Genomic DNA, 18,516 nt, shown 5'->3' on the forward strand with positions numbered 1-18,516 from the left:
TGTACTGACGCTGTGACACATTACCTGATAGATTCAAAAGACAGAATATTCATTAGATAGAGACAAGATTGATTAAATATCATGTTTAACAACTATAGTGAGACGCGATCCAGAAATCCTTTTCACATATAAAGCATTGCACAATTCTGCCCCAGTCTATGTCCGTGAACTTATATGGCCATATACAGCTTGTAGACCATTAAGGTCTCATGATCAGTTTCTCTTGTCTATCCCTCGATCTCGCTGCAAATCAAAAGGTGATTTTTGTGTTGCGGCCCCAAGGCTGTGGAACATTCTCCCTTTGAACATCAGGATTTCTGTATTCTTCAATGCGTTTAAATCTAACTTAAAGACTTATTTTTACTCCCTTGCCTTTTAGTGATGCATACATGTTATTTCTTATCTGTTTTTTAGTATTACATATATACACATGAGGCGAGGCAGTGGCGCAGTAGGTAGTGATGTCGCCTCACAGCAAGAAGGTCACTAGGTCGCTGGTTCGAACGTTGGCTCAGTTGGTGTTTCTGTGTGGAGTTTGCATGTTCTCCCTGCCTTCGCGTGGGTTTCCTCCGGGTGCTCCGGTTTCCCCCACAGTCCAAAGACATGCTGGAGGTGAATTGGATAGGCTAAATTGTCCATAGTGTATGAGTGTGTGTGTCAATTTGTGAGTGGATGTTTCCCTGAGATGGGTTGCGGCTGGAAGGGCATCTGCTGCGTAAAAACTTGCTGGATAAGTTGGCGGTTCATTCTGCTGTGGCGACCCTGGATTAATAAAGGGTCTAAGCCGACAAGAAAATGAATGGATATATACACATGGTTTCCGCTACATTCATTGTTCCATGGCCGGGCGCCTAGCCAAAATTTATCCCACCACGGCTACATTACAGCTTCTCATTCAAAACATTATATTTTTTGAATAGCGGGTAATAATCGCTCTAAAATGTATTAAAGGGTAAGTGAATTATAACAGTATGCAAACAGACACAAGTATGTGATGCCTGAGCCCAGCAAACACGACCTATTGCTGCAGCACACATTAATACCGCTCTGTAGGTATTGGAGACATTCATAAATATTCCTAGCAAATCTAATAAATGTTGGAGACATACTCGTTACATAAACACACTAAATCGCACTTCAGCAGCATTTATTTGAGAGCACACAAGAAGATCTGCGCGCTCTTGAAGCGGCTTATATTTGAGGGGGCATGCAAGAAGTGTTGTGCACGAGCAGAGGAAATCCACGCGCAAGCAAAGAGATCCGCATGCTCGTAGGCTATTACATAAATGCGATCTTGACCTCTGATACTGAGCTCACGACATTTGTCATTTGAAATAACGCGACAGGTAGTTGGTATAGGTCTGTGTAAAAAAAGGCCTGCCGCCACACCTGCTTAAAATCTATATATCAGAGGAAACACACACATATATATATATATATATATATATATATATATATATATATATATATATATATATATATATATACTTTCTTACATTTTCTTAAATATTTAATTTTATTGTAAAGCACATTGGATCAACTACAGTTGGGGGGTGGAGGATCGAGATGCCGGCTCAGCATTGTGATGTCTATCAGCCATCGGCGATCGACGATGGCATCGTCTATCAACCCAACCCTATTTAAGATGATGACAAAAGGCATAATTGTTTTTACTTTTGCCATTTCAACGTTTTACTCTGTGATTGAATAACACTTGTGTCACTTACAGTATGACACTGCTTTAATGGTTTCAAGTTTTAATGGCCAGTGGATTGGTAAACTCAGATGTTGTATGAAGCACCTGTGTCCTCGGTCCCTTTGAGCACATCTCAGTACAGAAAGAAGACGTGCAAATGCTTTTTCCCCTTCTTTTTTCCTTTGGGACGAAACAAAAGAGGGATGAAATAGGGGTTGTGCTCTCTCTGGAAAGACGACATGTTGAATTGTTTCATTTAGCCTTTGACCCTACTGGGGCCTTTGAAGAAAGAAAAAAAAAAAGTGTGTCTGTGTATGCTTTGTGTGTGTTTGTAATCGTGCAGATTTGATCTTCAGTCCCACTGGTTTGGTCAAAGTGGAACGGAATCTCACTCCTCCATCCATATTGCTTTTCTCCTCATCCTTTCCTCCCTGTGTGTGTGCTGTCTAAGCATGTGGATCTATGGATGTGTGGAGCCATTCCATGCCAATGTGAAAATGCCCTCATTCACTGGGGAATTCTAAAGCCATGATCAGCCTCTTTTCATTCCCTCCGTTCGTGCTGCAGAAACAAAAGAGAAAGAAAATGGCCTCTGGTTTTCTAACCCCACTCTTTCATCACTGTCAGACTTCAGTGGCCTTCATTTACTAAATGTAGACACTTTATGATCAGCATATACCCTTTACAAATAGTGATGGACCATCATGAAGCATCTGCAGAACTATTGCACTGTGGAAAATGCTGGGCTCCACACAATCAATTTGAAGAAATTAAGTTGAACTTTTTTAAAAATTTTTTAATGTTTTATTTTTTTTTACAAATTTAGGTAGGTTTTTTTTTTTAATCCAGACATCCCTATCCATCCATCCCCATTCATCCATCCCTATCCATCCATCCCTATCCATCCATCCCCATTCATCCATCCCTATACATCCATCCCTATTCATCCATTCCTATCCATCTCTTTCTATCCATATCCATCACTATCCATATCCATCTCTATACACGTCTATCCCTGTCCATCCATCATCCCTATCCATATTCATCCCTATCCATCCACATCCATCCATCCATCCATCTACAGTATCAATCTCTATCAATATCCATCCCTATCCATCCATCTCTATCCATATCCATCCATATCCATCCCTATCCATCCATCTATCCATCCATCCATTCATCCATCTCTAATCATATCCATCCCTACATCCATCCATCCATCCATCCATCCGTCGACTTTATTCATTAGGGGTCGCTACAGCGGAATAAACCACCAACTTACCCAGCATATGTTTTACGCAGCTGATGGCCTTCCGGCCACAACTCAGTACTGGGAAACATCCATACACACTTGTACATTACGGTCAACTTAGTTTAATCAATTCACCTATTCCGCATGTCTTTGGATATGGGGTAAAACGGAGCACGTGGAGGAAACCCACACCAACACAGGGAAACATGCAAACTCTACACAGAAATGGCAACTGACCCAGCTGGAACTTAAACCACTGACCATCTTGCTGTGAGGCGACAGTGCTGACCACTGAGCCATCGTGTTGCCTCAATCCATCCATCTAAAACTAATAATTTTTTATGTTTTTTTTTTTTAGGAAAGGAAAAAAGTGAACAAATCGGTAATTATAAGAAATGCAATATTAAATCTCAAAACATTTGTTGCACTTTTTCATAATTATTAGAAATGACAGAAGTGTAATTAGCAACTTATACAAAACTCTGCATCCTCTTTCTAAAAAAAAAAAATAATAATAAAAAATAAAAAAAGGTCCTTCATTAAAATTCAGTGTGGTTCTCTCTTCCCACTGTCCCGGCAAACTCTCACACCAGGTTTGTTCTGCATCTCCTGCATATTCATGAGCTAGTGTTCTGATACCACCACCACAAATCACATTTTGAGTCATGTCTTGCGGAGCCGAGGTGATGATTATGTATTGGATGTGCGCAGCGGCATATTGGAGCGATGGATGCCACGCTAAGTGTGTGCGTGTGTTTGTGGAGGGTTAAAAAAGCAGACGGTAAGTGTTGTGAATAGAGAGAGAGAGAGATTAATGAGACAGACTTGGTCTCATTCGATGACAGCAGGGATACAGATGTCCCAGCGCAGTATGTGGCCTCCGAACAAAACTACTAGAGCTACGGAGAGAGGGAAGATGGCTTATTCTCAAAAGAGATAAAGTTAAGGAGAAGCAGAGAGGGGAAATAGTTACTTTTTAAAAGTGAGTTGTTTTTCTTAATGCAGGAGGATAAATCTTAGCCAAGAAGTGTTCAGGTCATATTTAAAAGCATAGTTCAGACCCCAAAAACACATTCTGTCATCATTTAATCACCTTCCACTTGAGTTTCTTTTCTTCTGTTGAACAGAAAATGATATATAATTAAGTATGTCAGAAATTTGATGCCATTTACTTTCATATTGACTAGATTTTATTTATTTATAAATCTTTTTTTTTTTTTTTTGTCCATCAAAGGAAAACAAATTTCCAAATAGGAAGTTTGGAACCACTTGAGGGTGAACAAATGGTTAGTAAAAATTTATTTTATCATTTCAACTGATGTGGTATGAGAAGATGTCTCCTAAACAAGGCATAGTGCATACACATTTTTACAGCAAATCATAATTATCACACCCTTTAATGTTTTATTTTTTATTTTTTTTTATTTATCCAGGAGTATTAATTGCACATTCTTGTCATAATTTAATTTAATTAAAAATTTAGTTAATAAATGAAGTAGTTTTTTAATCAAACAAAAGTAATTTAAAATTATAATTATTTTAAATCCCTATTAGTGTCATGTAAGGGACGCTGACAATGGAGTGCAGATCCAAATGCAGGTTTATTAGATCAAAAGGTCAGCCAAGCAACGGTCAACACAGGGGCAAACAAATGTATACAGGAAATCCAAAGTCGTGGTCAGTAAACAGCCGAATGGTCAACAGGCAGGCAGTAGACAGGAATAAACAATAAAACAAAGCAAGGGTCAAACATGGCAAGTCAAGGAAAAAAGCTTCAAAATGTCACAAACAGTAAAACAAGACTCAGCCCAGAGGTGTGCGTGTGTGCTATGTATATAGTCCATTAAATCAGTTCATAACAATCTCCCAGCTGTGTGTTTTATCAATGGAACCTGGAACAGATGTGTGTGAGCGGTGCATGACTGGATATATAGTTGCGACACTTTAAGGTTTAAGTTTTTTTTGTTTTTTTTCATTCTTGTCATAATTTAACCCATATTTAAAATAATAAAACATATTTTAGTTGAGCAATTGTTTGATTGTTTCATTATATTATAATTAATAATTGTTAGTAATTAAAATCAATATTAGTGACGTAAGGGACGCTGACAAAGGAGTGCGGATCCAAATTCAGGTTTCTTAGAAGAATTGCAACAGTCAACAAAGAGTCAACAAGCAGCAGTCAACAAACAGGTGCAAACAGATTCATACAAGAAATCCAGAGTCGTGTTTAGTAAACAGGCAAATGGTCAAAAGGCAGACAGGAAAAAATAATAAAACAAAGCAAGGTTCACACACGGCAAGAGAAGGAAAACTCTTCGTAATGTCATAAACAGTAAAACAAGACTCAGCCCAGAGGTGTGCATGTGCTGTGTATATAGTCCATGTAATCAGTTCATAACGATCCTCTGGCTGTGCGTGTAATCAGTGGAATTCACAACAGGCATGTGTGAATAGTGCATGATATGTAGTTCTTTAGTGTGGTTTGTGTAGTTCTCCAGCGAACCGCATGTATACCAGCAATCTGCAATTAGATCGCGGGGTATTGTGACAATTATCACTCTTGTACGATAAAAATTGCTAAATAAAACGAAATAAATTCCAAAACTTTTAATTTTATTTTTATAACTTGATTGTTGACAATGTTAGATCACTCTCCATGCCAGATAAATAACATCTAGACCCGGACGCTGTCAGAGAATGTCTGTTTATCTGGGTTTCCAGACAACAAGCCAGCAGAGCCGCCCAGTAGCCAAACCTGTTAACCAACTTAACAATCTCCTATTAATATAGGAGTTGACTGAGAAAGCCAGAGAGGAACAGAAGCAGGAGATAAAGTAATGATGATAAAGACAGAGCAGAGTTTATTGAATAATCTTAGTTTAGCATGATTCAATCTCAGAATTCGTCTGACCAGGATAAATCCAGCAAGTGTTGTTATACCACAAGCAACAGCAATAGAAAATTACTGCTTCACAACATTATCCAGAGACAATACAGGCCTTGAAATGGAGACAATTTCTTATCTCTTATTCTTAAAAATACAAGTGTCACTGAAATCCTCACAGTCATACGTTTTAAATGATAGGAAACAAACAAAAAAAATAATAATATTAAAGCCATAATTATAGGAAAATACTAATAATAAAAAATAAAAACCATTATAAAATGACAAATAATAATCAATTATAACCAAATCAATAACTACTGATCAATAAAACGATACAATGATAATTAATTTTATAAATGACTAATGAATAAATAAAATGAATAAATAAATGAAGATTAAATGAATATAAACAAATGAAAATCTAACACAATGCAAATGTATGGTTGCTTACAAGCAACACACACATAAGTTTGCTACAAGGATTCTCATATTCTTGGTTAGATTCTTCAACAATGACTGACCTTTTTCCTTATGTTAACATTCTCTGTATATTTGGCTATACAGTACATGGACACTTAAAAATACATTCTAATGGTGTGGAAAAAACAATTGCAATAAAATTACAATAAATTTAAACTTAACTTTTTTAAACAATTTATGGAACCTGAAAAATGTTTAGAATATTTAGAGACTTTTATAAAGTTGTGTTTAACCATTTGATCTTTGTTGATTTCTAAGATGAGTTCTAAAAAGATCTCTCTATTGTTTAAATGTTTGAAATGCATCTGCCGTGTAAAGAAAGCTGATATAGCATTAAAACACTAAAATGCTACTCAACTGAAAGTTTTAAATCATTATCAAAATCAAAATATCATTCATTCATTCATTTATTAATTTTTCTTCAGCTTAGTCCCTTTATTCATCGGGGTCGCCACAGCAGAATGAATCATAAAAAAAAATATCTCCTTGTGAAATTAATTACAAATTTCTCAACAAACTTTCTTAAAATGATACTTTTAGAATCAGGATATTGAACATTTGACCTAACATTTCACAGCATATTTCCGCTTTACTTTAGGATTTTTCATTTTCTTTACTAATTTTCTGGAATAATTTACATTTGTGGACCCCAACAGTCTGATACATGCCCATGCGGAATTGTCTCCACCGAGCTCTCTTGTTTGTCGGTTGTTGTGAATGCAAGTGTCCTTTTACCTGCTGGACAGGATCATGGGTAATGTCTTATATCACAGGCAGGTGTAGGTAGTGACAGTTAAAGATTATTTCACTCCGCTTCTCCGTCGAACCCCACATTGTCTCCCCCTTATCTCACTCGGCCAGTCCGTCCTGACAGCGCTTATAAAAGTCATCACAGTAGCGACAATTAGCCTCGCTGTAATCCCATAGCTCGTCTGGACCTGTGGTAACACCACCTGTCAGGACACATAGCCTTTGTTGTGGTGTGAGGGGCTTTTTTCTTGGTGTCCTGTGCAAGAATGCAGACGGAGTGTTGGAAAATGTTCACCACAGGGTTTTGTCCTTTAGAAATCATTCAACGAAATAAGAAGTCAAATAAATACATCAAATGAATGCATACAAATAAATAAATGAAACGGCTTTTCAAAAAGGATCACGCTCTGCTCTTCTTTCTGACCTTTCGGAGAGTTTGTGTCTTTGTATTGCTGTCAGTTGTTGTTATCACATCAACACAAAAGCTATTTGCTGAGGGGCTTTTGAAGGGTAAGGATTAAGTAAGAAATAATGATCAGATCTGTCAGGTTTACAAAGGATATTGTAGTATTTTTATTCATTTGTGCATTCATTTCAAGTTGTATGGTCTTTTGTCTGTAACTGAGATATCTGTTTGATGTTTTTTAGATTTATTGCATAACCACAAAGTAATTGCCATAACATTCAGGCATGTTTGTTTAATTTATGTATTACCCAGTGAATCAAAGTGGAACTTTGTATATTTCCTCACCATACAATCATAAACCAGACAACGTGCTGGGTTGTTTAAGTATAATATGAAGCCCAATACAGCATTTTATTGACTGCAAGAATCAATCAATCAATCAATCAATCAATCAATCAATCAATCAATCAATCAATCAATCAATCAATCAATCAATCAATCAAATAAAAATGAATAATAAAAACATTTTTAAAAATTATTAGAAAAAGTAATGAACACATTGCAGTGTAGATATTTTGACATTTCAGTAATGTAATATAAATATAAAACTAGTAGAAACTAAATTATAAAAACAAGGGCCCGAGTGGATGGAATATATGTTAATCTTCTGAACATACTTTAGATGAAATCTAGGAGCTCTTTCATCCTGCATAATGTATACAGCAATTCAATTCAATTAAATTCATCTTTATTTCTAAAGTGCTTTTACAATGTAAATTGAAACTGTGAAACTGTGTCCATCCAGTTTCAGTCTAGCAATGACCCAGAGACATTAAAAGTATAGAAAATGAACCACAAACATTGTCAAAACAACATTTAGGACTGAATTGCCATTTGTAAATGTGTACCCTGACCTGTGAGTCATTTTTATATACTGTTTTTATATACAAATGTAGATTATGGGAAGAATCAAAATCAATATTATTTTGGATTACTCTTATTGTGAAATGTATGATCTTTTAAATGTACAGTCCTTCACAAAAGTGTTCTTTGGAGCCTCTGAAGGCATATGAAATGTGTAGGCAATATGTTTTGTACCTCTTAGGGCATGGAGGATGAGAGAGCTCTTAAATTTAATCTGAAATATCTTATTTTTTGCTTAGAAGATGAAGGTCTTGGAGGGTTGTAGCGAAAAAAAGGTGAGTAATTAATAACAATTTTCAATTTTGCGTGAAGTAACCCTTTAAGGGCATATACCATCTTGTGTACCATTAATTCTCCTTGCATTTTGAACATCAGATTTTCTTTTAACTTTCAGAAAAGCACAATAAGTCCTATGTTTTCTTTTATTTTGCACCATCCACATGTTTTGCAGTTTAACAAGATGCACAGTCTTTCCAGATGAAAACAAGCCCCACAGCATGATACGGTCTCTACAATACTTTATTGTTTGTATTTTTTCCCCTTTACTTCTTTTATGGAGTTATGGGCATTGTAAGCTCCGCACCACATCACTTTGAATTTTGGATCAAAAAGCCATTATTTATGAATTCCTCAATTCTTTCTGAAATATCTGTTCGAAAGGATCCCTGCAATACAGTTTTTTTTTTAATGATAATCTAGAAAGATGCCTCGGAAGGGTCTTTTCTGAAAGGATACAGTCTACATTCCACAGAATTGTAATCTCCAAGAAAAACCCACACATACAAACACACGTACACTCATCAGTCACTTTATTAGGTACACCTTACTAGTACCAGGTTGGACCCCCTTTTGCCTTCCGAATGGCCCTAATCTTTTGTGGCATAGATACAACAAGGTACTGAAAAAATAATCCTCAGAGATTTTATTCCAAATTGACATGATAGCATCAAGCAGTTGGCTGCACATCCATGAAGCAAATCTCCCATTCCAACACACCCCAAAGGTGCTCTGTTAGGTTGAGATCTGGTGACTGTGGAGGCCATTTGAGTACAGTAAGGTCATTATCTTGTTCAAGAAACCAGTCTGAGATGATTCGTGCTTTATAACATAATGCCTTATTTTGTTAGAAGTAGCCATCAGAAGATGGGCACACTGCGGTCATAAAGGAATGGGCATTGTCAGTAATAATACTCATGTAGGCTGAGGTGACATGATACTCAATTGGCACTAATGGGCCCAAAGTGTGCCAAGAAAATATTCCCACACCATTACACCACCACCAGCAGCCTGAACCTTTAATACAAGGCTGGATGGATCCATGCTTTCATGTTGTTAACATCAAATTCTATCCCTACCATCAGAATGTTGCAGCAGAAATCGGGACTCATCAGACGAGGCAATGTTTTTCAAATCTTTTACTGTCCATGTTTTATGTTTTTAGCTGATAGGAGTGGCTCCCAGTGTGGTCTTCTGCTGCTGTAGCCCATCCGCCTCAAGATTCAACGTGTTGTTCGTTCAGAGATGCTCTTCTGCATACCTCGTAACGAGTGGTCATTTGAGTTTCTGTTGAGTTACCTTTCTATCAGCTCAAACCAGTCTGACCATTCTCCTCTGACCTCTGGCATCAACAAAGCATTTCCACCCACAGAACTGCCGCTCACTGAATATTTTCTCTTTTTCTGACCATTCTTTGTAAACCCTAAAGGTTATATGAAAAACCCAGTAGATCAGCAGTTTCTGAAATACTCAGACCAGCCCGTCTGGCATCAACAACCATAGCATGTTCAAAGTTACTTAAATCATCATTTCTACCCCATTCTGATGCTCAGTTTGAAGCAGATCATCTTGACCATTTCTACATGCCTTAATACATTGAGTTGCTGCCATGTGATTGGCTTGATAGAAATTTGTGTTAACGAGCAGTTAGACAGGTGTACCTAATAAATTGGGTGTAAGTGAACAAAGCTTATCATTATTCTTTGTCTTCGTCAGCAAGATCCACAATATGGACAAGCTGTCAACAACGTTTGTCACTTTATATAAACAAAGCACTTGCTGAAGGCCAAATAATGAAAATAAAAGCTTTAATGGTTATTCTTTATATGTACTAGAAGTTTCTACCAATACCTGTTTTAGAAAAATAGAGCATGGTTCTTGCTTTTTATTTATGTATTTTTTTTCTACTGTACAAATGCAGAGAGAACAGGGAAAGTATGACAGAAATTTTGAGGAATCAAACATGAAGAAACAGGCTCGGTTTCGTCCTTTGTAGTTTGAACAGTATTCTTTTCTTTTCCTCTACGCTCGGCTGGTCTCTCACATCCTGGTCAGTACAGCACATCATTAATGCTGGTCTGATTGACAGCTAAACTGACAGCCAAGCTGTTTGGACATTGTGGGTGGAAACCCCTTTTTTCCTCATTTTCCTAAAGAAGACTGACAAGCTCACAAAAGAGACAGGAGGAGGAATGACATGTTCAGATCAGTGTGTATGTGTGTGTGTGCTCTACACATGGGAACTGTTTGTGCTTGAACACTCTTTAATCAGCATTTCCATCCATGTCTTTGCACAAGCCTTCATTTTTGTAGCCTCTACACAAGGCTTTCCCACCCATTTTGAAGGCCTACCAACTCCAACATGTTCTAACTCTTTCTAATCAAACGCATCTGATTCAGTTAATCGGCTTATTGGTAAAGACTTTGTGGTCTGAAATGGATGGGTCAGATAAGGGAGGCAACTAAATTGTTTAATGTTGATGTGTTCATTCCTGCTTTAGGTTTGCAGTGTGCTTTGAAGTTTGCGGTCCCACTTTATATTAAGTGTCCTTAACTACTATGTATTTACATTAAAAAAATAAATACAATGTACTTACTGTGTTTATAATGTTTTTGAGAACACTTGTGGTGCTTTTGAGTTGGGATAGAGGTTGGGTTTTGGACAGGTTTGGAGGCATGGGTAGGTTTAAGGGTGGGTTAAGGTGTAAGGGGTGGTCAACAGTGTTTTTACAAAGGTAATTACAAACGGTAACTACAGATGTAATTACGTACATGTATTTAAGCCAAGCATAAGTACACAGTAAATACACGTATTTACACAATAAGTACATTGTAACAAACTATTAATTCCTATGTAAGTACATATTAGTTAAGGCCACTTAATATAAAGTGGGACCAAGTTTGCTAGTTTCCTGAGGAGCTTGATAGGTAGTTTCAGGTCTGTTTAATTAGGAAAAGAGCTGAACTCTGCAGGATAGTCGCCCCCTCGGCTGTAGGACTGGACACCGGGGTGTCTGCCACCTTGGACTGTAACACACCAATCCAATGGTTGGCCAATGTCGGGCTGTCATTGAGCATCTGTCGACTCAGTTTCTGTGTCACTTTCTGGCATTTTTGGCACGAGTTCGATCACCATCGACAGCTTTTTGGCTGTATGAGAATATACATCAATGAGAGTGACTACTCTCTTTTCAGCTTAGTGAACTAGTGCACAAGAAGAAAAACAAGAGTGACAAAAGCTATGAAGTACATGGACCACACAATGAACCTGAGAAATTTTTATTTAAACATCTTAAATTAAAAATTTGTAAAATAACACTGACAAATAATGCACTTTTTAAATCAATATTTCAGAAACCACATTTGAGTATTATTGAATTTAACACATTTTAATAAAGTTCTTAAAACATGATGGTTTTTAAATTGTCAATTTTTAAAAATTACTCTGGTATTTTAATGTAAATATGAAGTGTAAGTGAATTGTTAAGTAGGCATCACAGTGGCGCAGTGGGTAGCACGATCACCTCACAGCAAGAAGGTCGCTGGTTCAAGCCCAGGCTGGGTCAGTCAAAAGACATGTGGTATAGGTGAATTTAATAAGCTAAATTGGTCAGTGTATGTGTGTAAATGCAAGCGTGTATGGGTGTTTTTCAGTGTTGGGTTGCAGCTGTAAGAACCTCCACTGCTTAAAACATATGCTGGATAATTTGGTTGTTCATTCCACTGTGGCAACCCCAAATTAATAAAGGGACTAAGCCGAATAAAAAAAAAAAATAAATGAATGAATGAATGAATGAATGGTTAAGTAGAGGACTTTACTGGAGTATGAATTTCAAAGGTGTTTAATTTAAAAAAAAATAATAATAATGGTGCTTTAAAAAGTCCTTGAAAATCCTTGAATCTGCAGTTCATGAAAGTGTGGGAACCCTGTCTACAGTATGTCATTTTAGAGATCTGTTATAATGCTACTCTGTGCAGTCAAATAAAAAGCATAACATTTATAACATTCAGTTCATGAACACTTTATGATAGTAGTTGTGAAACAAACATCACTACTTTTTATACACATACAATTATATATTTAACAACACACTGTGCATGCCAATTTGCACATGTATAGCTGCACAGCTGCATGTATAACATTGTGGATAGTGATATACCTGTACATACACTTGTCAATTTTTATATTTGCATTCACTACTTAATTCAATTTTTAAAATATATGTATTATAAGGTTTTTTTTTTCGTCCTGTCTCTGTAATTCTGTTGCACTGTAGAAGCTCTGTCACTCGTATGTATGAACTTACCTGGCAATAATGCTCTTTTTGATTCTGATCTATTGTAACATGTTAAAGCATACTTGTTTCCCCGTTTTCTATAGAACCAAACAAATCAAGGAAGTATGTTTTCTTTGGCATGGCAACACAGAAAATGGACCATGTCGCTAGTTAAAATGGCTTTTTTTTCTTATTTTAAAATTGCTCTGGACTTGTACATTCTTCAAGACATTTGGGCTAATGCAAGTACATAAGTAAGCCAAATATATAACACTGTTCTGTTTTTTGGATATTTTAATTAAACAAATCGGTAACACTTTATTTTTAAGGTCTGTTTAAATATTAGTAGACTGTCTGCTTAATATCTATTGATACTGCTTCTTTAACGGACATTTAACTGATTATAAGAAACAAGTACATGTCAACTTACACTAACCCAAACCTAACAGTCTACTTATAATCTAATGAGAATTAGTTGGCATGTATAATGTCACTTACATTTAACAAACGCACCATCAAAATAAAATGTGATCAACAAATTTTACATAGTGCTTTTAAAAATTACTGAAATAAGAATATTGTTTAATTTTATTTTCATTTTTTCTCTCTCACACAAACATTACATTGCCCTTACCCTTCTCCCTCCAAAAGCATTACGTTATAGCATATTCATCCCACATTAAACCAGAGTAGGGGGCAGAAAGAGGTTGAACTGCATGAATAAGCTTGAAAAGAAGCTCTTTTTTTTCCTTTCTTTCTTTGTTTCCTTTCCAATGCTAACAAACATCTATCTTGTCAAGCCTGAGGTGACCTCCGCATGATGTTTCAATTTGGGCTCGCTGACAGAGCCATCACTTGCCTCCTTTCTGTCAGGCTCTTCCAGTCCACAACAAATGCAGCTAAATAATGCAACATGCCCTTGAGTTTACACGCGCTCACAAAACTTTGATCATCCTTTTAAACAAACGAGTGCCCAGAGCCTAAACATCTGATGCGTTGTCAACTTTGGGAAGTAATATATACAGTAAAAGGACAAATTATTGATAAGAGTGAGGGAGCAAGGAAAACGTAGAAGACGATGATGGGAAAAAAAAAGTGTAAGAGAATTGAGGCTATAGGAGAAGGTGAAGGTGCATCTTTTGTCTGTGGTGAAGTTTGAAAACTATATCACTGGTACATTTGAGACAGAAATTGCAGTATTGTATTACTAATGAAAATGGTTTTGGGTTCAGTCTTAGGCTAAAAGAATTGTCGAAATGTATCAACTGCTAACACTTGCTACATTAGCCATCATTATACTTTACATTAAAGAAAAGTAGTGTCCGTGTGTGTTCCCACAATTTAATTATAAAGGGAATGCTGTTAATTTGTGTTGTATGGTAGTTGTAATTTCACTGTAACACTGAACCCATGCAATATACTGTATGCGAAGTTACACTGACATCAAATCAAAATTGACCATATTTGTAGATTTATGGTGTTATTTGGTGGAAGTTATTACGAGCAATGTAGTTTTGCAGTTAGTTAAGTTGACAATCCAAATGGAACAATGTTTGTCTTAATACATTTTTCTCGTATTAGTAAATGCTATTGGTGGTATTGAATGGTATTGGTCTGGTATTGGTGAATCTTTTAACAACTAATTTTATTTTCTCACATTCGTCATTTTGTCATGTGATGTTATCCTGGATTAACATCTATGTTAATCCTAGAGTATCATTTTTGTTGGAAAAATGTAATCAATACCTATTCCCTACGCCTAAACCAAACCATAACTGTAAATTATTCCCAAAATCAGAAGGGAGGAATAGTTGGATAGTATAAATGTAGATGTGTAACATTAAACCTAAACTTAACATAAATGGTTAACATATCCCTTAATTCTGATTTGCTGATTGGCATCTTGTTTCAGGATCAACATAGATGTGTCCTACTGAAATCTGGTTAGGGTGTCATTTTCCAATTGGATTTGACTGTTTTATAATGTAAGTGAGCTTTAAGTCTTTCCAATTTTAAGTTATCTTATCTTATGTGCAAAGATGAAAACAGAACGGTAAAGGGAAAAAAGTAAAGAAGTTAGCATCAGTGTTGCCAACTATTTTCAATTAAAACACGCTAAACTCTGCCTGAAAAGTCGCTAAATGTCGCTAGATTACGTAATACATCAATTTGCATATTACTTATGTCATTGCATCCAACTGTTTCTGTTTAACAGCCTATGGTTAATAAAGGGGTATTTATATTTGCACTACGCTTTTTATATATATATATATATATATATATATATATATATATATATATATATATATATATATATATATATATATATATATATTTATGTCAATTTAACTAAATTTATTGCTCTTTGAAAACAGTATATCAGTACAGATGTGTAGTGAATTTGCAGTAATTTCTCAGACATAATAAACTCAGACAAGTTCTGCAACTGTCATTAAAAGCTCTGTGATTGTGAAAAATAAAGAATAAACAGTTAAATTAAATTGTTGAATTTAAAACAAAGGAGAAGCAGATTTGTTTGATTGTACAAAGGAAACAGCTCACACTCGCAGTGCTAAATCATTTGCGGTCGATGAACAGAGGGCTGAGCTCTCAGGCTGCAGGTGGGAGAGACTGCTGTAGGACTGGACCACCTGTGAGTGCTCTGAGGTGGGGGAGGGGATGACGGCATCACCTGCAGCTCGTTGAGAAGAGAAGGAATGGTAGAGTATGGACACATGAGTCTATAAAAATCTACAGTAACACCAAAAAACAGTCGCTAGATTTTTTGCTACTCGCTTTTTTGAAAATGTGTTGCTAAGGGGGTCTGAAAAGTAATTAAGGCTCAATCCCAATTCTACCCCTTAGCCCTTGCCCTTACCTCTACCCCTCATTTTGTGGGTTCACGTGAAGGGGTAGGGGTGTCCCAATTCTCTTTAGCTTAAAGGCAAAGGGCTAAGGGGATGGGGTAGATATCTCTTCGATTTAATTTTTAGGACCACACTCGAAACCAAGGGGTAAGAAAATTTCCCAGAATACATCAACTACAACAGCAGCATAGCTGCACCCAAAAGTATAGAGATCCACAAAGTAGTATTTTTTTGTCATTATTACACATTTTTTTTTACAACAAACAAGCATGTTTTATTCAAAACCGTGTTGTGTTTTACCATCATTTAAAAAATAAAAAAATACGAAAAATAAAATAAGATAAAAACCACTAAATTTTGTGATCTGTAATCCATAATCATTACTCCTGTGCAGCAGTCCCACAACATTCTGTCACTCGATGACACTGGAATACCCTGTCAGAAAAGTCTAGTGGCTGGTAATGGGCTTTTTACAGTGTCTGGTATAATGTTAATGTTGTTTTGGTGTGTTTACATAGATGAATATATCCACTGTGTAAATGAACAGTATTACGATCTTATTGCCACATTAGATCATTATGATAACATGATATATGCCTTCAGTGATTTCCTGAAGATAAAACCCCAAAAAAATAATGCAACTGGAATAACTACAGCAGTGACAATCGTCTGATCTCATATGAAGCAAGAGATTGTGATTATATATTATGAAGTGTGTGCAGGTACTGTAGAGGTGTCCCATTTCTTGGTGGCAAATTTTGAAGCCCTTCCCCTTCACACTGTTTTAAGGGGCAATGGAAAGGGGTAGGGTATAAAAATAAAATTAGGATTGGGCCTAAAAATATCGACAAAGTTGCTAAGTTGGCAACACTTGCTACCATAACACCTGTTTTCTAATACTGTTCTCAATATAATGATGGAATGATTAGTAGAAACTGAGGTCCAAGTTTATGTCTTGTAATGTTAGAAAAATGCTTATTTTCTGCCTTCTAGCTAATGTTTTGTTTAAAAGCCTCTTCAGTTTTGGGGAAATTCAAATATGTATTTTAAATGTTTATTTTTAAATAGTTTTTTAAATCTGATTTAAGTGAAACTGATGAACAGCTAATACTTGCTCTTGTCTAATGAGATAGACAGCCTTTTAAGTCAGAACTGATCTGTTTATCATCTAAAAATGTTCCAATAGTAAGTGAAATCGTTACGGTGTTTATAATAAAATCTCACATTGTAGCCAAAATTCTAGAAGTGCATAACATTAATCATTTAGAGTCAATCCGTTTCTGTCCTTCAATTAGGTATGGGATGATGATCGGTTTCAAGGTATACCTCAGTTTGCAAAAGTCAATGTTTAAACGCAAAACAAATGATGTTATACCTTTCCTAAAGTAGAGGCTGTAATGTAAGATGTTTTAGTTTTTTTAGTATAACAGTATCTCCAGCAGAAAATATATAATAAGAGGCCTTTTCAAGTTGTAAGAAAATCTGTTTTTGAAAATAAGCATAAGTCAATGATTTATTTTAATTATTTAGTCTGTCATGTTTACTCTTCCATAATATTTTAAATGTTTCTAAAAATAAAATGTATTGTGTTCACAGGGGGAAAAGTTTTTGTTTTGTTTTTTTTACCCAGACATTTAAAAAGAAATGAATATTTAATCAATTTATTTTACAGCAGTAATCACAATACCGTGATACCGTGAAATTGTGATATTATTATCCAAGATTGCCATACTGTCAGAATCTTATACCAGCCCATGCCTACCTACAACGCATTGCAACGAATTCAGCAAAAATGCCATATTTGTACTTTTGATTTAAACTATGTTTCAATTAAAGAAAAACAACACTACGGCTAAACATTTCAAATTGTTCCCTTGTGCAGAGAGCCATTTTTTTGGGCTACAGAGCTGCTATGAATGGATAACTTTCCAAATATAAACTCCTGCGCTCAGATTGCATTGAACTCTTCGGGTACTGCCTGGTATTTCCTTTGGCCATAACTGTGTTTTTGTCAACAAGCAATCTTTATGGTGACATTTACAGAATGTCTTTCTGCGACTGTAAACAAAACAGAAATAGGCTGTTGCCTTTTGCAGTTACAGATCAGCTCAGCTTCCTAACCTGACCTGAAGTCGCTGTTCATACATCTCTTTTTTTTTTTCTTTTGTCTTGTGAAGGACACGTTATGATAGCTGTGTTCTGTTCCACATTGCTGGCTTCGAGAATTAAGTGTAGCGTTTACAAGCTTATGAACTGTAAATGTTTGGAATTTGGACTTTTTGTTTAGCTCAATTACTTTTTTCTTACTCTCTGATTTGCTCTTTTTTCTTCTAGAACATGTTGGCAGAGAAGGTGGAGCAAATGATGGAGTGGAGTTCTCGGCGTTCTGTGATCCGTATGAACGGGGATAAATTCCGCCGCTTCGTCAAAGCTCCACCTCGAAACTATTCGGTCATTGTGATGTTCACTGCATTACAACCCCAGAGACAATGTTCTGTCTGCAGGTGAGTCAAGCACATTCATCTTGTAATGTCCGTCCACAGGTACGAAGCCGTATTTACTAAAGTAAACTGATCATACTTAGTGTAAACACTGTTATAGATAAAGATTTCATCTGCCCTAGATCACAACCGGAAAACCTTCTACATCTGTCTATTCCCAAGCAGCCTCCACCCCAGACATGGTTCCCATTTATTTA

General features: G+C 36.1%; 1 protein-coding gene across 1 annotated transcript in view; it reads left to right on the forward strand.

Moving 5' to 3' along the window:
• tusc3 (tumor suppressor candidate 3) overlaps positions 1-18,516 on the forward strand; it is a 175,382-nt gene that overhangs the window by 39,350 nt on the left and 117,516 nt on the right. The window contains 1 exon segment of the mRNA NM_001020560.1: positions 18,153-18,322. Within this exon segment, the coding sequence (NP_001018396.1) occupies positions 18,156-18,322 (167 nt within the window). The 5' untranslated portion in view covers positions 18,153-18,155.

Source organism: Danio rerio, chromosome 1 (genome assembly GCF_049306965.1).
Source record: "Danio rerio strain Tuebingen ecotype United States chromosome 1, GRCz12tu, whole genome shotgun sequence".
Classification (NCBI taxonomy): domain Eukaryota; kingdom Metazoa; phylum Chordata; class Actinopteri; order Cypriniformes; family Danionidae; genus Danio; species Danio rerio.